General features: G+C 42.3%; 1 protein-coding gene across 1 annotated transcript; it reads right to left on the bottom strand.

Moving 5' to 3' along the window:
• On the bottom strand, positions 16,693–19,813 carry HNRNPA0 (heterogeneous nuclear ribonucleoprotein A0). The gene has a single exon (XM_018050344.1). It carries the CDS (start codon positions 19,177–19,179, stop codon positions 18,265–18,267), a length of 915 nt encoding a protein of 304 aa, XP_017905833.1. The 5' UTR covers positions 19,180–19,813; the 3' UTR covers positions 16,693–18,264.

Below are 22,152 nucleotides of genomic sequence, written 5' to 3'. Positions count from 1 at the left end.
GTTCCCAGCACAGGAAGCCAGGCAGAAAATGAAAAGGAACTCAAGGTCCGAAAAAGTCAAAAGGTAAAGAGAACAGCATCTTATCCAGAGATGCCTGGCTTCCCTCAGGACACCTCCTGTGAGGGAGAACCCATGCGCTGAACATATTCAAGAGAGTAATCACCTGTGGCATTTATGTTACACTGTAAAGCTTACAGAGTTCTTCATGTCCCTCATTTCCTTGGACTTAAGATAAAACATCCACTCAACAGTAATAACAGCTCCCATCCCTTGACCTTTTACTCTGGGCCAGACTCTGTATTCTTGCCTGGAGAATCCCAGGGACAGAGGAGCCTGGTGAGCTGCTGCCTACAGGGCTGCCCAGGGTCGGATATCACTGAAGTGACTTAGCAGCAGCAGCAGACTCTGTACTCAAGACTTTACATGTAGCCCTCTCATTTAATCCTCCCAATAACCCCGTGTAAAGCAACTATTATCCCTGTTTTAAATTTGAGGTACACAGAAATGCAACAGATTTTTGTATGTTGACTTTGTATCCTGCCAACTTTATTGTTAGCTCTGATAGTTTTTTGATTGAACCCTTAAAGTTTTCCATTAATATATATAATATCACCTGCAAATAATGGTAGTTTTACTTCTTCCTTTCTAATTTGGATGCTTTTTACTTCTTTTTCTTGCCTAACTGCTTTGGCTAGGACTTCCAATACTATGTGAAATAAAAGTTGCGAGAGTGGGCATCTTTGTCTCATCCGTGATCTCCCTTTTGAGTATGTTAGCTGTGGACTTGGCACATATGGCTTTTATTGTGCTGAGTTACAATCTCTCTACACTCACTCTATTCAGAGTTATTAACATAAACGGATGATGAATTTTGTCAAATGCTTTTCTCACTTCTATTGAGATGATCATATGATTTTTACCCTTCATTTTGTTGATTTGCTCCTCCACAATGATTGATTTGCAGATATTGAAACCTGGAATAAATCCCACTTATGTCAATGATCCTTTAAATGTATTGCCGCATTCACCAATAATATTGTTGTTAATATTTTGTTGAGAACTTTTGCATCTATGTTCATTGGGGATACTGGTCTATAATTTTTTTTCTGGTGGCATCCTTGTCTTGTTTTGGTAACAGGTTAATGCTGGCTCTATAAAATGAGTTTAGTAGTGTTCTCTCCTGTTAAAACTAATAAATTCAGTGAAGTTAGAGGATATAAAAATCAACATACAAAAAAAGTCTACTGTGTTTCTATATGCTAAAAATAAAGCATCAGAAACAGAAATAAAGAAAAATACCACATTTATAACTACATCCCAAAAAAAAAAAATCCCCATTACCTAGGAATATAATCAAGGAGATGAAAGACCTATATGTTGAAAACTACATTAATGAAAGAAACTGGAGAAGATACTAACGAATGGAAACATATTCCATCCTCATGGACCGGAAGAACCAATATTGTTAAAATGTTCATATCACCCAAAACAATCCATAGATTTTATAAACTCTATCAAAATTTCAATGGCATTTTTCACAGAAATAGAATAATCCTAAAATGTGTATGGAACTAAAAAAAAAATGTTCAAAGCCATCTTGAGAAATAAGAACAAAGCTACATCATCATACGCCTTGATTTCAAACTTTATTACAAACCTCTATCAATTAAAACAGTATGATTAGCTACCCCTGGTGGCTCAGAGGGTAAGAAATCCACCTGCAACACAGGAGGCCTGGGTTCAGTCCCTGGGTCGGGAAGACCCCCTGGAGGAGGGTGCGGCAGCCCACTCCAGTGTTCCTGCCTGGAGAATCCCATGGGCAGAGGAGCCTGGTGGGCTACAGTCCATGGGGTCACAGAGAGTGGGACACAACTGAAGCAACTAAGCACAGCACAGCACGTGATCAGATACATCAACTGAAACAGTATGATTCTGGCGGAAAAAGACACACAAATTAATGGAACACAGAGCCCAGAAATAAACTCACACATAAATGGTCAATTAATTTACAACAAAAGAACCAAAAACACATGCTGGGGAAAACGCAAAGGTAACAAGAGCAAAAAAAACAAGTGAGATGCCATCAAACTAAAAAGCTTCTGCAAAGCAAAGGAAACAACCCAAAATGAAATGGCAACTTATGAAATGGGAGAAAAGATTCAAAATCATGTATCTGATAAGAGGTTAATACGAAAAATACATAAAGAATTCATCAAACTCAATAGCAAAAAAATCTGATTTTAAAAATGGGCAGTACATATGAATAGACATTTTTCCAAATAAAAATATACGGGCACCAACAGGCACATGAAAAGACGTTCAACATCATGGAAACGCAAATCAAAACCACAGTGAGATACCACCTCACACCTGTCAGAAAGGCTATATCAAAAAGACAAGAAACAACAAGTGTTGGCAAGAAGGTGGAAAAAGGGGAACCCTTGTACACTGCTGGTGGGAATTTAAACTGGTATAGCCACTATGGAAAACAGTACTGAGGTTTCTCAAAAACTTGAAAATTCAACTACCATATGATACAGTAATTTCACTTCTGGGCATATATCTGAGGAAAATGAAAACACTAACTCAAAAAGATGTATGTACCCCATTGTTCACTGCAGCATTATTTACAACAGCCAAGGTATGGAAACAACTTGTGTCCCTTGATGGATGAATGGATAAAGAAGATACACACACACACACAGAGAACAGTATTATATAACCATGAAGAACATTAAAATGCTTCCATTTGCAACAACAGGGATGGACAGCATGGGCATTATGCTAAGTGTTATAAGAAGTTAGAGAAAGACAAATACTGTACAATGTGCCTTACACCTGGACTCTTTAAAAAATTATTTTAAAAAAATCTCATACAGAAGACATATTAGTGGTTGCCAGAGGCAGGCGGTCAGGGGAAGGGGAAATGGGTTAAAGGGGACAAACGGTAAAAAGAAAACACTATTTCTCTTCAGAAGTAGTGCAGCAGGACTTGCCTGGTGGCACAGTGGTTAAGAATCCGCCTGCCAATGCAGGGGACACGGGTTCAATTCTGGGTGCAGGAAGAGTTCCACATGCTGCGGGGCAACTAAGCCCATGTGCCATTAACTGCTGAGCCTGAGCGCCACAAGTACTGAAGTCCACACACTACAGAGCCTATGCTCTGCCACAAGAGAAGCCACTGCAAGGAGAGATCTGTGCACCACACCTAGAGAGTAGCCCTTCTAACCACAACTAGAGAAAGCCTGCATGCAGCAGTGAAGACCCAGCACAGCCAAAAATAAATTTAAAAAAAGTAATGCAGTAAACACAAGCTTGACTGAAACATGGAACATCAATAAACAAATAAATATGAGGAAACTGAGGTTCTGAGACTTAAATGACTTGATCACAACCCCAGAGATCTGAGACCCAATCTGCCTGACTTCAGAGACCACTATTAACTACTGTGCTTGGGGACACGATCCCTATCTTACTACCTCCATTTTAGAGATAAGCCAGCTGAGACTGACAGATAGCAACTGGCTCAAGATCACTCAGTGAGCTGGTGGCCAAGCAAGGTATGGATCCTCAGATGCCTGGCCTCATGCTCTCTCCACTTCACCTGAAGAAATGGAGCAACAGCATCTGAACCCCAAAAGATACTAACATAAGCTGACATCCAAGGCTTCCAATACCTACCCTTATTAAGTCCTTACCCATTCCTCTGGTCCCTTAGCTTACCAAGCCAAGCCAAAGAATGCTCTTGGGGAAAGCTGGAAACACACCACTGGACCCCAGTGAGTCAAAGAAAAGCCAGACCAACTACAGCAGCAAGCAGTGTTTCACACAGGCTTGCACATTGCAAACACTTGTCTTTCCGGGTTCCCCCTAAGAATCCCATATTCTAAGCATCAACCTGCAACTTATGCCCTCTGCTGGTAAATCTGTGCATCTCTCCATAAGAAAAGTGAAATCTAATGACTATACCAATGGTTTAGTAAAGGGCCAAAAATCTGCTTCCTTCACAGAACATTCTGCACAAGAAAGAAGATTAATTCCTACTGACTGTTTTTTCATAGATTCCACATGATGCTGGGCAACTAAACCCGTGTACCACAACTACTGAGACAGCACCCTCGAGCCTTCAAGCCACAACTAATGAAGCCCGGGCAAAAAGAGCACACGTGTGCTCCACAAGAGAAGCCACCACAATGAGAAGCCCTCGTACCACAACTAGAGAATAGTTCCTGCTTGTCACAACTAGAGAAAGCCAACAAGCAGCAACCAAGACCTGGTCAAAAACAAATTAAATTTTTTTAATTTGTATTTTAAAAAGACTATTTATAATTGTAAATACTTGCACCTAGATTGGCCACAGGACTGGAAAAAGGTTAGTTTTCATTCCAATCCCAAAGAAAGGCAATGCCAAAGAATGCTCAAACTACCACACAATTGCACTCATCACATACACTAGTAAAGTAATGCTCAAAATTCTCCAAGCCAGCCAGGCTTTAGCAGTATGTGAACCGTGAACTTCCAGATGTTCAAGCTGGTTTTAGAGAGCAAATTGCCAACATCCGCTGGATCATCGAAAAAGCAAGAGAGTTCCAGAAAAACATCTATTTCTGCTTTATTGACTATGTCAAAGCCTTTGACTGTGTGGATCACAATAAACTGTGGACAATTCTGAAAGAGATGGGAATACCAGACCACCTGACCTGCCTCTTGAGAAACCTGTATGCAGGTCAGGAAGCAACAGTTAGAACTGGACATGGAACAACAAACTGGTTCCAAATAGGAAAAGGAGTATGTCAAGGCTGTATACTGTCACCCTGCTTATTTAACTTATATGCAGAGTACATCATGAGAAACACCAGGCTGGAAGAAGCACAAGCTGGAATCAAGATTGCCGGGAGAAATATCAATAACCTCAGATATGCAGATGACACCACCCTTCTGGCAGAAAGTGAAGAGGACCTAAAAAGCTTCTTGATGAAAGTGAAAATGGAGAGTGAAAAAGTTGGCTTAAAGTTCAACATTCAGAAAACTAAGATCATGGCATCTGGTCCCATCACTTCATGGCAAATAGATGGGGAAACAGTGGAAAGTATCAGATTTTATTTTGGGGGGCTCCAAAATCACTGCAGATGGTGACTGCAGCCATGAAATTAAAAGACACTTACTCCTTGGAAGGAAAATTATGACCAACCTAGATAGGATATTGAAAAGCAGAGACATTACTTTGCCAACAAAGGTCCACCTAGTCAAGGGTATGGTTTTCCAAGTGATCATGTATGGATGTGAGTTGGACTGTCAAGAAAGCTGAGCCCCAAAGAATTGATGCTCTTGAACTGTGGTGGTGGAGAAGACTCTTTAGAGTCCCTTGGATTGCAAGGAGATCCAAACATCAGCCCTGGGTGTTCTTTGGAAGGAATGGTGCTAAAGCTGAAACTCCAGTACTTTCGCCACCTCATGCAAAGAGTTGATTCATTGGAAAAGACTCTGATGCTAGGAGGGATTGGGGGCAGGAGGAGAAGGGGACGACAGAGGATGAGATGGCTGGATGGCATCACCGACTCGATGGATATGAGTTTAAGTGAACTGTGGGAGTTGGTGACGGACAGGGAGGCCTGGCGTGCTGCGATTCATGGGGTCACGAGGTGTCGGACACGACTGAGCGACTGAACTGAATTTCAATTTCTGATGATTTCACTTAAAATTTTTTAAAATTTTAAAGGTTCAATTGTTTAATCTCAACTACTTTATTTACACTCATATTACACTAAATACGTATCATTATTGCATATTCAATTATAACCTTTATTGTGACAATATACATAAAATGTACCACATCAACCACTTTTAAGGGCACAGTTCAGTGGCATTAAGTATATTCACAGTGTTATGCGAGTCACTACTATCCATCTGCAGAACTTCATTATCTCCAGAGAAACTCTGTACCCAGCGAACAGTATTTTCCATTCCCTCCTTCCTCAAGCCCCAGGTAACCTCCATCTTACATTCTGCCTCTATGAATTTGCCTATTCTAGACCCCTCATATACGTGCAAACAAATTATACATACCCTTCTGTGCCTGGCTTATTTCACTGAGCATAATGTTTGTGAGGTCCATGTGTATATACCACATTACATTTATCCATTCACTTGTTGATGGATGATGTATTTTTAATATTTCACATTTTCATAGAGCACAATTTAGTAAACATTTCCCTAACATTTCACATTTATAGCTTCCAGTCTCTTGCTATAAATGTTCTCATCACCATCTCTGTGCAATAACTTGTTTCATTGAATTGTTCTGTTAAATTCCTAGTATTGTAGTCCTAGAGCCAAGGGATGGATACATTAATGGTTCCTACTAAATAAATCCATATTTATCCTCCTCGCTCATCATTTTTTCCAACCTAACGGAGAAGTTACTGTCTGCAATTTCAGTTATAAAAGTACAAAACTGTGATTAAACTCAACTGGAGGGAAGCAAATAGTTCCACCAAATGAAAATAAAAGCTTTCAAGATCATGGATACATGAATCCAGAGACTCAAAGGAACTGGTTGTGATCCTGAAGTCAGCAACAGATACTCAGAAGAGGTATGTCAAATGAGTAATTTTGCCACAATCTGCCTTCTGTGACTGAAGTTTCATATCCTATGAACCAAAGTCGTCTTATACGATCAGAACAGAACTCCCTTCCAAGGGGAGTAATACAGAGTAGTTAAATCAGACCAGCCTGCTACACATCTCAGCACAGTGCATACAAGCAAAGCATGATCCTTCTAATATACTGACCTATCTACACCTGTTGTCAAATGCGGTTGCTTCTAGTAGCTATACTTCCTATCTCCCTAAGGTATTATTCATGGCATCTACGCCAGCAGGCATCTATGCCAACAACTGCCTTCACTCAGATTATTTTAAACATCTTTATGAGGCTGTCCTTTTTCTAAACTTGCTTACAATAGATTTACATGATGGCAGTGAGTCTCCACATGTTCAAAATTGCTGTGCTGTGCTTACTCAGTTGTGTCTAACTCTCTGTGACCCCATGGACTGTAGCCCGCCAGGCTCCTCTGTCCATGGGGATTCTCCAGGCAAGAATACTGAAGTGGGTTGCCATGTCCTCCTCCAGGGGACCTTCCCAACCCAGGGATTGAACCCAGGTCTCCTGCACTGCAGGCAGATTCTTTACCATCTGAGTCACCAGAGAAGTCCAAGAATATTGCTGGAGTGACTAGCCTAACCCTTCTCCAAGGAACAGATCTTCCCAACCCAGGAATCGAATCAGGGTCTCCTGCATCACAGGTGGATTCTTTAACAGCTGAACTACTAGAAGCTGCAATAATGAAAAGACCTAGAGCTTTTGGAAAAAGTGAAATTAACAAAGCAGAAACTGCTCAGAAGAGTTCTTCACTAGACACAGAGCTGACTGACCTATGTGACAGGTTTTCCAAAACTGCACCTTCTATCCACAATGTGATGTTTTCCACTCAGTTACACTAAAAATATCTATATTAAGAAAAAAAATTTTAATGTTAGCTGTTTCCAGTGGTTCCCAAGCCCAATGCCAGGTTCAGAGATGAGCTAAAAGAACTCACAAAACTCAGCACTGCTAGGTCTTGTATTCACAAATAAAATTTACTACAGACACATAGTGAAGATACACAGTGGAATCATTTGGAGAAAAGAGTCCGGAGAAGCCCAAGTACAGGACTCTTTATGCTCTCTCCCTACCATGAAGGGTCACAAAGACTACACTTGTGAGTGATGTTTCTGCCCAAGGACTAAGTACTCCAGGTTTTATAGGTACCCACTGCTTGCTAAGTCGCTTCAGTCGTGTCCGACTCTGTGCAACCCCACTGCTTAGCACATATTAAAATTCCAGAGTCCCAGAAGAAAGGAGGTATTTAGCCTAAATCCTACTGCTTGCACAGTCTAGACCACCTTTATCAGTTAGGGAATGGTAAAAACACTACCTAAATCCAAGTGCCCAGACAAGGGCCAACCTTGCAAGCAGTCCTTTCTAAAGACAGCACATCATAATCAAAGATTCATTTCAGCCAGAGAATAATCTCTCCCTCAAAAATGCAGGTGCCTGTAATAGAATTAAGAGACTACAGGTCTTTTTATAGCTTAATCCAAGTTGTTCTGATTGCTTTTCTCATAAAGCCTCATCAAAACCAACCACATCAACTAGAAGAATTATGTCCTGAGAAAATCAGAGAATCTTTTTAAAAAATTCAAGCAGAGCATATTCTTCTGCTCAAAACCCTGAAACAGTTGACCAATCATGCTGCAAAAGCCAAAATCCTTACAAAAGCCCTACTATGAGCTAGTCCCTTTCTGACATCATCAGCTACTCTTGTTCTTTACTCAACTTCAGCCACTTTGACCAATTTGCTCTTCCTCAAAGTTCAGGTACAATCCTGCCTCAGGAATTTTGCTCTTCCTCAAAGTCCAGGTACAATCCTGCCTCAAGACTTTTGCTCTTTCTAAATCACTGCAGATGGTGACTGCAGCCATGAAATTAAAAGACGCTTACTCCTTGGAAGAAAAATTATGACTAACCTAGATAGCATATTGAAAAGCAGAGACATTACTTTGCCAACAAAGGTCCGTCTAGTCAAGGCTATGGTTTTTCCAGTGGTCATGTATGGATGTGAGTTGGACTGTGAAGAAGGCTGAGCACCAAAGAATTGATGCTTTTGAACTGTGGTGCTGGAGAAGACTCTTGAGAGTCCCTTGGACTCCAAGATCCAACCGGACCACTCTGAAGGAGATCAGCCCTGGGATTTCTTTGGAAGGAATGATGCTGAAGCTGGAACTCCAGTACTCTGGCCACCTCATACGAAGACCTGACTCATTGGAAAAGACTCTTAATGCTGGGAGGGACTGGGGGCAGGAGGGGTAGGGGACGAGAGAGGATGAGATGGCTGGATGGCATCACTGACTCGATGGACACGAGTCTGAGTGAACTCCAAGAGTTGGTGATGGACAGGGAGGCCTGGCGTGCTGCGATCCATGGGGTCACAGAGTCGGACACGACTGAGTGACTGAACTGAACTGAAGCCTCTACCTGGAATGCTTTTCCCCTAAACATCTACACTGCTAAGCCTCTCATTTCCTTCACGTTTGTGCTTAAGCATGACCTTCTCAGAGACCTGCCCACACTACCCCCTTCACCGCATTTGATCTATGGCTGTGCTGGGTCTTCGCTGCTGCATGGGCTTTGCATTCCAGTGGCTTCTCTTGTTACAGAGCACAGGCTCTAGGGCGTGGGGGCTTCAGCAGCTGTGGCCCCCCACCTCTGAAGCACAGAGTGCTTGTGACACACGGGTTTAGTTGCTCCATGGCATCTAGGATCTTCCTGGATCAGGGATGGAACCCGTGTCTCCTGCATTGGCAGGTGGATTCTCTAACACTGAGGTACTAGGGAAGGCCATCACCCCATTTTAAATTGCACAATCCTCACAAATATCCTGCCCTGCAGCACTGCTGGCTCCTTACCCTTTTCTATCCACACATTTTCTAAATACCATACAACTTATTATGCTTCATTATCTGTCTCCCCCTACTAAAACATAAGCTCTGAGGACAAGGATTTTTGTTTCTTGTTCCTTGCTGCATTTCCAGATGAATCACGAAATAGAAGAGAGTCAAACATTTAACCTGACACAGCAGCAAACAGGGAGATACTGACTATCAATGTGGAAAAACTCATTAACAGGTGGGGCGGGTAAACAGCTAGATCTCCAAGTTTGGTGGTTTCTGGGAGACCAAGTCATTAGAAAATGTGGGATTTTTTTTTTTTTTCACTGAAGAGATAACAACAGATGGCACATTCAAATAGGGTTACTGGAGTTTTAATAAAAGGAACCATCTACGAGGATGTGGGCACAGTTAAGAGAAAACCAACGAGGTCTGGTAAACCATCTTGGGGCTAGAAAAAGGGAAGCTGGAGTAGTAGCAGGAGGGAGTGTTTCCCAGTGAAGGCCTATAGCTGGCCACTGGAGGAGAGCTCGCTAAGAGGCCCTGACAGACTATGTGCTCAATACGTATACTTTGGGGGGAGGGGACAGATATCTCAGCCTCACCTTTCTCTCACTCTTCTAGACTTCTGCTGGTTTCTCCCACTGTCAAACCCAACATGAAGCCATAGAAGAGAGCGTAGTTGTTTAACAATCAAATTTCTGAGAACACAGAGCAAGGAACAGAAAGGTATAGAATGGATCAAGAAGGGGAAAAAGAGAATATCCTGTAACCATTTTGTAAAGCTATCTACAGAAGACAGAACGTTTCAATGCACTTAACAGCATCTTCAATTCACTATGTTCAAACCTTCCTTCTAAATCTTCTCATTCCATTTCTGGTGACATCACCACCCTCCTACTTACCCCAGTAATTCTGACTGAACTACTCACTTTTCTCTCTCCCCACCATATCCAATCATTTGCTAATTAAACTTTTACAACTTCCCTTACATTCCATTTCCATCTATTGCCAGTGCTACTTCTTTGTTCATGCTCTCATGGTTAACATAAGCTGTCATAGCAGCCTTACCACCTGAAAACATCACTCAAATGCCATCTATTTCACTTAGTGCTACTAATTAGTCTTTCTAAATTAGTCTCGCTACCACTATTCTCAAAAACTTTTAGTAATTTCCACTGGCTGCCAGATAAGCACTAATATGGTCCCAACTTCTCCCAATTTCCCACAACTCTCCTTTACCCTTAATATAAATTATCCACTTGTATCTGGAAGTTTCATGCAGCATATGGCCATTGAAATCAGTAAGGCTTGGATTCAACTCCCAGTTCAATCATTTCACCAGCTGGGTGGCCTTGGGAAAATTTAACCTTGAGATGAGCTTCAGCTACCTTACTGTGAAGCAGAGGGTTACTGAAATGGATCCAGTGAGAACATTTGCAAATGTACTTTGTACAACATTTAGCACACAGTAGGCATACTTCTCTGTATGTGCCCCATGTTTCTATTCGTCCCTCTACTGAAATTAACTTTTTCCCCTCACTTTCTCTATACAGCTAACTTTTGAAGTCAAATACATCTTTCATAATGCCTTTCTTAATCCTTTTTCCTACCTGGAAGGCACTCTCAACACATTACTTGTAACTTTCTTATAATACTTAGACACAGACAGCTAACATAGTTCATACCTCTCCTACTAGAGCTGAAGCAGTAGAGGAATAGAGGGCTCCCATATCCAAGCTCACCCAGCAAATCAAGAGCAAAGCCTCGGTTAAAAACCAAATCTCAGTAACTAAGAGTGCTCTATGGTCTACACACTTATATCAGTACTTTTTTAAAGATGGCTATTCATTCACCTCATTGTGCAAATACCTTGTGGTTGAGGGGGGGATGAAATAAAAGTACACTCATATCTCCTAACCAAAGTCGTAATATTAACTTCACAATGTACCAACAATGATAGTATACCCTTTACATGTGTACTTTTACTGAATTTGTTCAAAGTATAATTTGTTCACAATCCTGTGAGACAGATATTAACAGCAGTCTCTCCTTTTTAAGGACTTCCCTGGTGGCTCAGATGGTAAAGCATCTGTCTACAATGTGGGAGACCTGGATTCAATCCCTGGGTCGGGGAGATTCCCTGGAGAAGGAAATGGCAACCTACTCCAGTACTCTTGCCTAGAAAATCTCATGGACAGAGAAGCCTGGTGCAGGATACTGTCCACGGGGTCGCGAAGAGCCAGACACAACTGTAAAGGCAAGGAAACAAGTTCAGGACCATGTGTTCAAGGTCATGGAACAACAAAGTAACTGGATCAAAAAAAATTTGATACCAAAACTTATGTCATTAAGAACTGCTATTGCTGCTGTTGCTGCTAACTCGCATCAGTTGTGTCCGACTGTGCGACCCCATAGATGGCAGCCCACCAGGCTCCCCTGTCCCTGGGATTCTCCACGCAAGAATACTAGAGTGGGTTGCCATTTCCTTCCTCAATGCATGAAAGTGAAAAGTTGAAAGTGAAGTTGCTCAGTTGTGTCCAACTCTTCACAATCCCATTGACTGTAGACTACCGGCCCCCTTCACCCATGGGATTTTCCAGGCAAGAGTACTGGAGTGGATTGCCATTGCCTTCTCCACCATTAAGGACTATGAAATACTAAGTCAGATGCCTACTGAGGCTAATTACAGTAGCAACAAAAGCATCAAAGAAAAATGTACCTTTCATATGGCATGAGTAAACCAGTAAGATTAAAGCCTTAACTTTATCAGAGAATATATATTAAATGATGATGGGACTAACTCCAACTTGCCTGTACAGTGTGAACAATCTGAGACAATTCCACAACGCTGAAAAGGATGCATAATTTCAAAAGAAACAGAATCTCCAACAGAATGCAAGTTACTTGAAGACAGGAACCGTGTTTGTCCCACTGCAGTTATCTCCAGATCCTAGATGTTTTGCACAAAGAGGTAATCAATCCCTGAAGAAACTGACAGAAAATGCTGGGAAATAAGCATACTGTCAAAACAGTACAAGTTCACATCAGATAATTTTAGAACAAAACCCATTTCAGATATGTTTTTTGGTGTTTTTTTTTTAAACAAACCATACACAGTGAAAAAAGAATTAAAGGAGCCAAAGAAAATCTGCCTGAGAAGGGAGCACACAGCTAACATATCTTTTTCCTCTCTGAAGATGCAAATCATTCAGCTCCAACTGCAAGTTTATTATTAATAAACTATCAATAAATGATAAGTTTATCAATAAATAGGTGGGATAGCTCAGAACAAAAGTGATTCAACCGCCCTTTTAGCCTCCCTAATATACTTTTTTAAACAGCAGCTTTCTAGTATCTCCTTTTTTGTGTTTTATCTGATGGCATGTCTCATTTAATATGAAGTTCACCCACAAGCAGGTTCCAATGTCAAAGACCAATTTCCCAAACCAGTTGCCTGTCTTAAAAATGAGTAATAAATCCTATTTCCCAACAAAATACTTCCACACACTACACTCAGTAAGCAACTAAATTTAAGCATCAAGAACATTCACGATGTGCTAAACTCAAATTTAATTTGAAGCTAGTAATTCATGCCCACTTATTCTTCAAACTAACCCTGTCTCCCCCTGCCAAATTATACAACTGTTAGCTTTATTTTTAAAACAAAATTTACAGAACATAGTAAGTTTCTAATAACTTACTGCAAACATTTTCTCACAAAATTATATTTTAAAACCAGCTAGTAAGTGAAAATATAGGGAAAATATATTAAAGGAAAAAAATAAGAGTGAGAATATTGCTAACTATGGCTTAATAAAGGGGGTCTCCAAACTATGAATTATACTTTTCACAGAAACTTTTTAACATCCATTCAAGATCTCAACTGATTTGTACTTCTATCGTTGAATGTGTCCCATAACCCTTAAGCTGATTTTGCTATTAAAACTTAGAAAAAACCATTAAGCCATAAAATAATGCAAAGCAATAAAAATAGATGATGTACTTCTGAAGTCTCTGTGGCCTAGCAACGTAAGCAAAAACATAAGGAGCCCATTACATCATGCTCTGTGTATTGGCATGTTAGTAGCATGCCCTCTGCCAACTCATCTACGTAGCCTAAATGTCAAGACCAGCCCAAATGTTTTCTTGACCCACCAAGTCGACACAATTGCTTATACCCATCTCTAACTAAAATGCCCACAATCTACTACAATTATTGAAATTCCCACTACTCAAACAAAAATTGCGAGTACCTTGTGAGCAGGGGTGGATCCTTTCTGCTATGTTGCAAATGGCAACACAAAGCCTGCAAAAGTAGTTTGGAAACATACTAAACAATAAATTACGATGCATCTATACTATAGTATACCAGTGTTATGATACAGAATGATTATGTACACATATGGGTGTCTTTGAAGTTAAAACACATATGTATGTATGTATATATAAAACAACCCAATATTTGTTCCTAAAATAAAGATAAATATATCTCCCTGGAAATAGAAAGACCTAGAAATAGGCAAACTGTTAACATACGTCATCTCCAAGTGCTGGAAGAAAACAGGGAAGGAGCAACGTAAGGGTCTTTATAGGCCATTAACTGTTTTATCACGCATTATCTAGCTTTGAAATTTTTCAGCAAAATGTTTCAGTTGAATATAACCTAAGGCTTTAACAAGGCTGCCAATGAGCATGTACCTTTCCCTGAATATATACTAAGAACAAAAAAATACTCATGATACCAAAGAACTGCTGTGTTCTAGTTATCCAGCACATTTAATTTGAGTGAGCCATCTCATCAACTAAGTGTGTATGTGGTAAGCAAGAACATGACCTGCAATTCCAACAATCACTGCATTACTCTTAATAGCAAGAAATGTCCATCAACCATTACGGTATGGCCATGCTATGGAACATTATACAGGCATTAAAGAGGATGAGGAATGTCTATTTGTTCTGATATGAGAATGCCAATCATATAAACTACTGAACTACTTCATCCTTTTAAAATGCAGGTACATAAAAAAAGTTTACTGAACATACACCTATTAACCAGGATTGTCCTTGAGAAGAGGATTTCCTCATATTAGTAGTTTTTACCATTCTTTGTTTAGTTTTTAAGCATTTATTTAAACGTTTAATTCTCATTTTAAAAAATACACCAGTCTCAACATTCAGTACAATTTCTCTTTTCTATTTCCTAGTAACATTGCCCAGAGAAAGCGATGGCACCCCACTCCAGTACTGTTGCCTGGAAAATCCCACGGATGGAGGAGCCTGGTAGTCTGCAGTCCATGGGGTCGCAAAGAGTCGGACGCGACTGAGCGACTTCCCTTCCACTTTTCACTTTCATGCATTGGAGAAAATGGCAACCCACTCCAGTGTTCTTGCCTGGAGAATCCCAGGGACGGGGGAGCCTGGTGGGCTGCCATCTATGGGGTCACACAGAGTTGGACACGACTGAAATGACTTAGCAGCAGTAGCAGCAGCAGTAACATTGCCAAATGTTACTTGGCAACATTTGACCAAACATGCAATATTATAATTTTTAAAATAACATGGTAGAAAGGGAACTTTTATTGGAAAGACGTTTTTACAACATTCACTTTTAATAGAAAACATTAGACAAAGGTGCAGCAAAGCAACCGGCAATAAGACACTAAGGAAAAGGCATTCATTGTCTTACCCTGGTTTAGAGGCAATCTTTGTTGCTCCACTTAATAAAAAAAAAAGAGCCTTCTAAAACAGGGAAGAGAAATTATATTCCCAGTGGCCAAAATCTTAACACTGATGCAGTAAGTTGGTTAAAACGGAAGAAACAAACTCACCCTCTTCTAAGTGCAAATACTGTCTTTTGGGGAATAATCCTTACATTACCTAGATGCAGTTTTGCTTAAATTGACTCAACATCCAAATGCCCACTTTTAATCAGCAAAAACATAGGTAATTTAGTTTAAAATGCAAATTCTCAAATTTGAGTATTAAGCACACTTAAAGATAAACAAAGCTACAAACCAAATAACTGACACTACTATTTCTGTTCTTGAGGTAATTAATCAGAAATAGCAAATTCTTAAGTATCCTCAATGCTTTAACCTCACTTGAAAACAAAAATTCATTATGAAGATTTAAATATTAAATCTGTTCTAAATCATTAAGCTACACAACGAAGCAATCAGTATATCATTCTGATTTGTTACCACTATGAATGTCAACCGTTTGCAAGCTTTTTAAGACCTGAAATTACTATCAATCTTTCAAACCTCTTCCAACCAATGATTACCACTGAATTTTACTAAACACTGTACATGCAGAAGTTCTTCACAACAGAAAGACAAAAAAAATTTTTTTATTTTGCTAATCTTTCAAAATCAGATTCAAGCATTGCACAAAAATTATATTCAATGCTGATCAGGTTCTGTACTACTTCCTCCCATGAAGTCTTGATTATATTTGAAGTAGTAATGTTCAGGTAAATCTTACAGGTGAAAAAAGTGAAACCATAACAAACAAGTCCTACATGCCAAATCTGGAAAGACTAAAGACCTCTATTTCTGCCTTCACTGAATACCAATCCAGATATTTGTAAAGGCAGATACATGACAACAAAGCGATGATATACTATGAATACTAAGCCATTTTTCTAATTAGGAAATCCTTTTACGTAACTTTTCACACATCACTATGTGGGAAATACAAAATGACAATAACCTTATTAAATTCTGAAAACCCTCCAGAAGGTGGACTATTCCAGTTGAACCAGAAGAAACAGATCTTCCTCCTAAAACTGAGTAAAACACAAACACAATAATTACAATAAAAAACTTAAGCATATCATTTTCTGTATCTTAGAGCCCCACTCCCTGCAAAAGCTAGACCAAATTACCACATGAAGAAACGCAGTATGATGCATTTCAGTAAGAATGAAAACAGAAATTTAAGCAAATAGTAAAACCATTTGTAATGCAAAACTTAGACTATCTTGTTAATTTCTTCACTATGCAAACACATCTATCCCATTTGTTGTAGAGGTACTAAAAGTACCCATACCAAGTATCAGCTACCCTTTGTCAAAGTGACTAAGCAGCCTTAAGCAAAATTCCAGCCAAAAATTTTACCATATCATTAAATCAAATGTAGGTACTAGATTAAAAGGTATTCTGAACCCACCCACCAGGTTATACATACTCTCACTCAATCATGTAAAGAATTGAATTCTTTATTTGTGATATCCATAAACGGTGCTATTCTATATGTCTATCCAGGAAGGCAATTTTCTCCTATACCATTTTGTTTTGCTTTTTATAAACAACTTGAATTCTATTGCATGAAAGGGCTACAAATATACATTTGTTAACCAAGCAGAATACAGATATTTTGCTTTACAACTTGCACCTAAGATACCAGTACAGGAAGCTGGTTCATTAGTTAATCATAGCAATTTGGGGCCACTGCCCAAGCTATGCAGAGCAGTTTTACATTTTCAAACCTCAAGTAGAAAGGGCAGTAGTGATATGGACCATTAACTACATTCCTGTAAAGCCCATCTTAGTTACAAATAAATGTATAACCAAAGTCTACACAGATTTTTGATGGCAAAACTTCTAAAATCTGATGCAACTGTCCTGAACAAGTTTTTAAACCAACTGTTTTGCAGATACACTGACATTCTGCCGGTAGATGGTGCCACAAAAGTTAGGGGAAGGATTTCCAGGAGGACAACAGTTCAGCTATAGGGGAAAAAAAAACAAAACATTTAAACCTGCTCTGAAAATACAAAAATGCACTTAAAAGTTTGAGGGTAAAATATAACCCTTATTTGTAACCATTCATTACAGACAAACCAGTAAGAGGGATGAAATTAGGCCATCTGAATTTTTTAAAACAGTTTATATGAATGAAAACACATGCTTAACACAAACTATTTCTTTAGAACTACACAGTACATATTTTGAAGCAAATTCTCATAGAAGTGACCACCCATGTCAAGATGATAAGCAAATCACTTAGTACAAGAGATGGATGTAGGAAAAACTGTAAAGATTTTAAAAAGCCACATCCACCACTTCAAATGTTTTACCTGTAAGGGATAAATTCAACACATCACTACCTGCGTACAGCAAGAAGAAAAAAAAAAAAAAAGCCTCACAGGACCTTTTAAAAGTTTCTCTAAGTACACATTAAGAATTAACACGAAAAATTACCCTTAAAACGGTACGGAATGGATCCTACAAAAAAATGTTAGACATGTACGGTCAAACACAATGATTTATTAAAAATAAAACGTAAAAATGATTTTTGTACATATGCTTCCAAATTTCGGGCATGGGATCCAAGGAGATTTTATAGAAAACGCTGTAGCCAGATACCAAGTCCTTACAACAAAGTAAACTAAACCCCCCAACCCCCGCCCAGGTTTTGCTACAGAATCAGCAAGTTCACTCCCTCCCCCCCCCAAAAAAAACACAAATTAAAACAAGACATTTTGCTAGTATAAAAACGACCAAAGTCCAAGTAATAATAAAAAAATAGAGTCCATCAATGACTGTAACACAAAAATGTGTATGTGGAGGCAAGTCCATCTTCAGAGGGAGAGACGAGAGGTGGCAGGCATATAGGGCAACACCCCCAAGGGTAAGCAGCCTTAGAAGTGGCTCCCCCAAGGGCAGAATGGGGAAAGCGGTGGGAGTGAAAAGGACTTAGGAGTTGACCCTAGTTGGGTGGTTGAAAAGAGCTACCCCTATAGCCACTCCCAAGCACTAAAAAAACATTTTTAGAAGGAGCTGCCTCCATAGCCACCCCCACCGCCATAGCCACCTCTGTAAGGTCCACTGTTGCTGCGACCTCCCCAGCTGCTGCCTCCGCCGCCGCCGCCGCCGCCGCTCTTCATGGGCCCATAGGACGACTGGTGCTGGCTGTAGCTGCCGAAACCGCCGAAGCCGTTACCGTAGTCGCTTCCACCGTAGGACGAACCGCCGCCGCCGCCTCCGTAGGCGTTGTAGCCGCCGCCGCCGCCGCCGTAACCACCGTAGCTGTTATAACCGCCGCCGCCGCCCTTAGACAGGCCGTTCTGGTCACGACCACCGCCCCGACCCCGGCCGCCGCGGCCGCCACGGGAGGACCGGGAGCCGCCTCCGCCCCCACCGGAGTGGATATCCTCCTTGGGGACAGCCTTCTTCACCTCCACGCGATGGCCCTGGATCGGATGGAACTTGACCACCGCGGCCTTGTCTGCCGCGTCGTGATTCTGAAAATACACGAAGCCGAAGCCACGCTTCTTGCCGGACTGCTTGTCGGCAATAATCTCGGCCTTTTCCACGGTGCCAAACTGCGAGAAGTGCTCGATCAGGTCGCCCTCGGCCACGTCTCCCTTAAGGCCCCCGACAAAGAGCTTCTTCACCTTGGCGTGAGCACCGGGCCGCGCCGAATCCTCCCGGGACACCGCCCGCTTCAGCTCCACCGTGTTGCCGTCCACCGCATGAGGCGAGGCGGCCATGGCGGCATCGGCCTCCTCCACATTGGAGTAGGTCACGAAGCCAAAGCAACGGGAGCGCTTGGTCTGGGGGTTCACCACCACTACGCAGTCTGTCAGGGTCCCAAAGGCCTCAAAGTGGCCGCGCAGGCCGGACTCACTCGTCTGCACGTTGAGGCCGCCGATGAACAGCTTACACAGTTGGGAGTTCTCCATCTCCACCGCCCGGGCCTTGCCCCCGCCCTGGGAGCTCCGAGGTTTCGCCGTCGCCGTGATGGTTGGCTAAGGTTTCTTCACAACTTGGGCCCAGCCGTCGCTGGAGCCGCCCCCGCCGGTCAGCGACGGAAAAGGGAAAAAGGGAAGGGAAGGGAAAAAGGAAGAGAGGAAGGGGGAGGGAAGGGGAGAGGTGCCGGCTAGAGGACAAGCCGAGGAAACTGGAAGGCAACCAAAGCCGCCGCTACCGCCACCTCCGCTCCCGTATCTGTGCACCACACAAAGAGGCCGCTGAACGCGCGCGCACCCTCCCCGAGGCGTGCGTCACCGCCGACGTACGGCAGCGCAGGACAGTCCACCAATCCTCGCCTCGACCTCATTAGTCCCGCCTACCGCGCTGCAGCGCCGCTCTCGGTCACGGACTCCCCGCCCTCCGCGGTCTATTCAAGCCTTCGGCCTGCGCTGCTCCGGCTGCCGCCTTTACCGCTCCGCTTTCACTCCCAGGATCTCCAGTGCGCCCTCACTAGGGACTCTCTCTGCCCTTCGCGAACCTCTGCGATTCACTTGCCCCCAGCCCCTGCGGCTGTTCCCAGTGATTTTTCCCCCTCCCCTAGCCGTATCCCCTCGCCCAGCTCCGCAGTGGCGTTCGCGCCAGCCCCTTGAGAGACATGTCAGTTCAGCCAATCACAGCCATCCGCTTGCATCCACTTCCGTTTTCGGCAGCTACTGGACGGGCGCGCTCCCCAGTGCGCGCTGGCCGCGGCGCCCGCTGTGTGCAGGAGTTTTCTTGCAGCCCCTAAGCCTCCTCCCGCCCTGGGCTTGCCGCGGGGGTAGGGCGGGGCGCCGGGGGTGGTAGTGAGCGGGGACGCGCTGGGGGCCGTTCCCAACGGATGCGGCCTGGGGCGTCACGCGCGGGTTTTTTGAAAACTTGACTGTTGGGGTTAGGGTCTTGGATTTACCCGCCGCGTTTCGGCTGGGCCACTACACCTGGAGTCCTCGCCCCTCCCGTCCGCACAAAGATGGAGGGTAGGGGCCTGGTCGGGGAAGACGGTTATTAACCGTTTATAGTAGGCCAGAGGCGCGATTAGACAAACATTGGCACGTGGCCCTGCGCAAAAGCGAGCCCGAGGCCATGTGAAAGGACTGCAGCACGCCGAAAGCGCTTCATACTTTCCGACCGAGGCTTGGCGCGAGACCCCCCGCTACCCCAGTGCTGTCAGTGGAACCCTCTTGTGAGGCCCTCTCAGCGGACATTTTCATACTCCCCCGGTGTACACATCTTTTCATAGGTCCTGTTATCTGTACGAGCTTCCTTCCCAACTAAAATGTTAGGTTTTTTAAGGCGTTTTCAATCGGACTGGGAGCCAAGTTAAACACATGAACACTACTGTATATGAGTATTGCACACCCTTGATAACTGCCATATCGACCCAGGTGGGAATGCAAGAAAGTTATAATGGCTTCCGTCTACTGAAACTTTTGTGTTCCAAGCAAGATACAAGGAGTGCCACACGGTGTATGGCATGTGATGGAGAGCCCCAAAACCATGTAGCAAATTAGAAGATAAATCCTCACTGTATCCTGGAATGAAATGTATGCAGAAATGATTAAAGAGATAGAACTTGCACTGAATCACAGAGTCAAAGGCTAGATAAGATTTCTATAGGGACTTTACCTGAACAAAATCTGGAGAAAATTTATAAGCTCCCAGGAACAGAAAGTGGACCAGTATGATTGTATCAGGAGGTTTTTGATAGAAAAAAACTAAGTTAGGTTGAAGGTCTTGGTATTATGTAATGTCTTGAAATTTAGATTTCGTTCAGTTCAGTCGCTCAGTCGTGTCCGACTCTTTGCGACCCCATGAACCGCAGCACGCCAGGCCTCCCTGTCCATCACCAACTCCTGGAGTTCACTCAGATTCACTTCCATCAAGTCAGTGATGCCATCCAGCCATCTCATCCTCTGTCGTCCCCTTCTCCTCCTGCCCCCAATCCCTCCCAGCTTCAGAGTCTTTTCCAATGAGTCAACTCTTCGCATGAGGTGGCCAAAGTACTGGAGTTTCAGCTTTAGCATCATTCCTTCCAAAGAAATCCCAGGGTTGATCTCCTTCAGAATGGACTGGTTGGATCTCCTTGCAGTCCAAGGGACTCTCAAGAGTCTTCTCCAACACCACAGTTCAAAAGCATCAATTCTTCGGCACTCAGCCTTCTTCACAGTCCAACTTTCACATCGATACATGACTACTGGAAAAATCATAGCCTTGACTAGACGGACCTTTGTTGGCAAAGTAATGTCTCTGCTTTTGAATATGCTATCTAGGTTGATCATAGCTTCCCTTCCAAGGAGTAAGTGTCTTTTAATTTCATGGCTGCAATCACCATCTGCAGTGATTTTGGAGCCCCCAAAAATGAAGTCTGACATTGTTTCCACTGTTTCCCCATCTACTTCCCATGAAGTGATGGGACCAGATGCCATGATCTTCATTTTCTGAATGTTGAGCTTTAAGCCAACTTTTTCATTCTCCTCTTTCATCAAGAGGCTTTTTAGTTCCTCTTCACTTTCTGCCATAAGGGTGGTGTCATCTGCATATCTGAGGTTATTGATATTTCTCCCGGCAATCTTGATTCCAGCTTGTGCTTCTTCCAGTCCATAATGATGTACTCTGCATATAAGTTAAATAAGCAGGGTGACAATATACAGCCTTGACATACTCCTTTTCCTAAATTTAGATTAAGGAGTATAAATACTAATTCAAAGGCATATAGATAGGCTTCAAAGTTTGGGGAGAAACTATGTCTCTATTACCTACAAACCATGTGAGCATCAAGTTGTGTGACTTTGGACAGGTCACCTAACCTTTTTAAAATTATCAGTTTTATTATTAAAATCAGAACATAAAACACCTACCCAATGTGGCAAAAATTAAATGAGATTCTGCATGTAAATGCAGAGCACAGTGCCTGGCACATAGTAAGT

This window comes from Capra hircus, chromosome 7, assembly GCF_001704415.2.
Source record: "Capra hircus breed San Clemente chromosome 7, ASM170441v1, whole genome shotgun sequence".
NCBI classification, from domain to species: Eukaryota; Metazoa; Chordata; class Mammalia; order Artiodactyla; family Bovidae; genus Capra; species Capra hircus.
Note: the sequence above shows the minus strand (reverse complement) of the source record. Positions and strands in the feature narration are given on the sequence as shown.

Coding starts and splice junctions, on each gene's coding strand:
- HNRNPA0 (XM_018050344.1), bottom strand. CDS start 19,179: ATGGAGAACTCCCAACTGTGTAAGCTGTTCATCGGCGGCCTCAACGTG.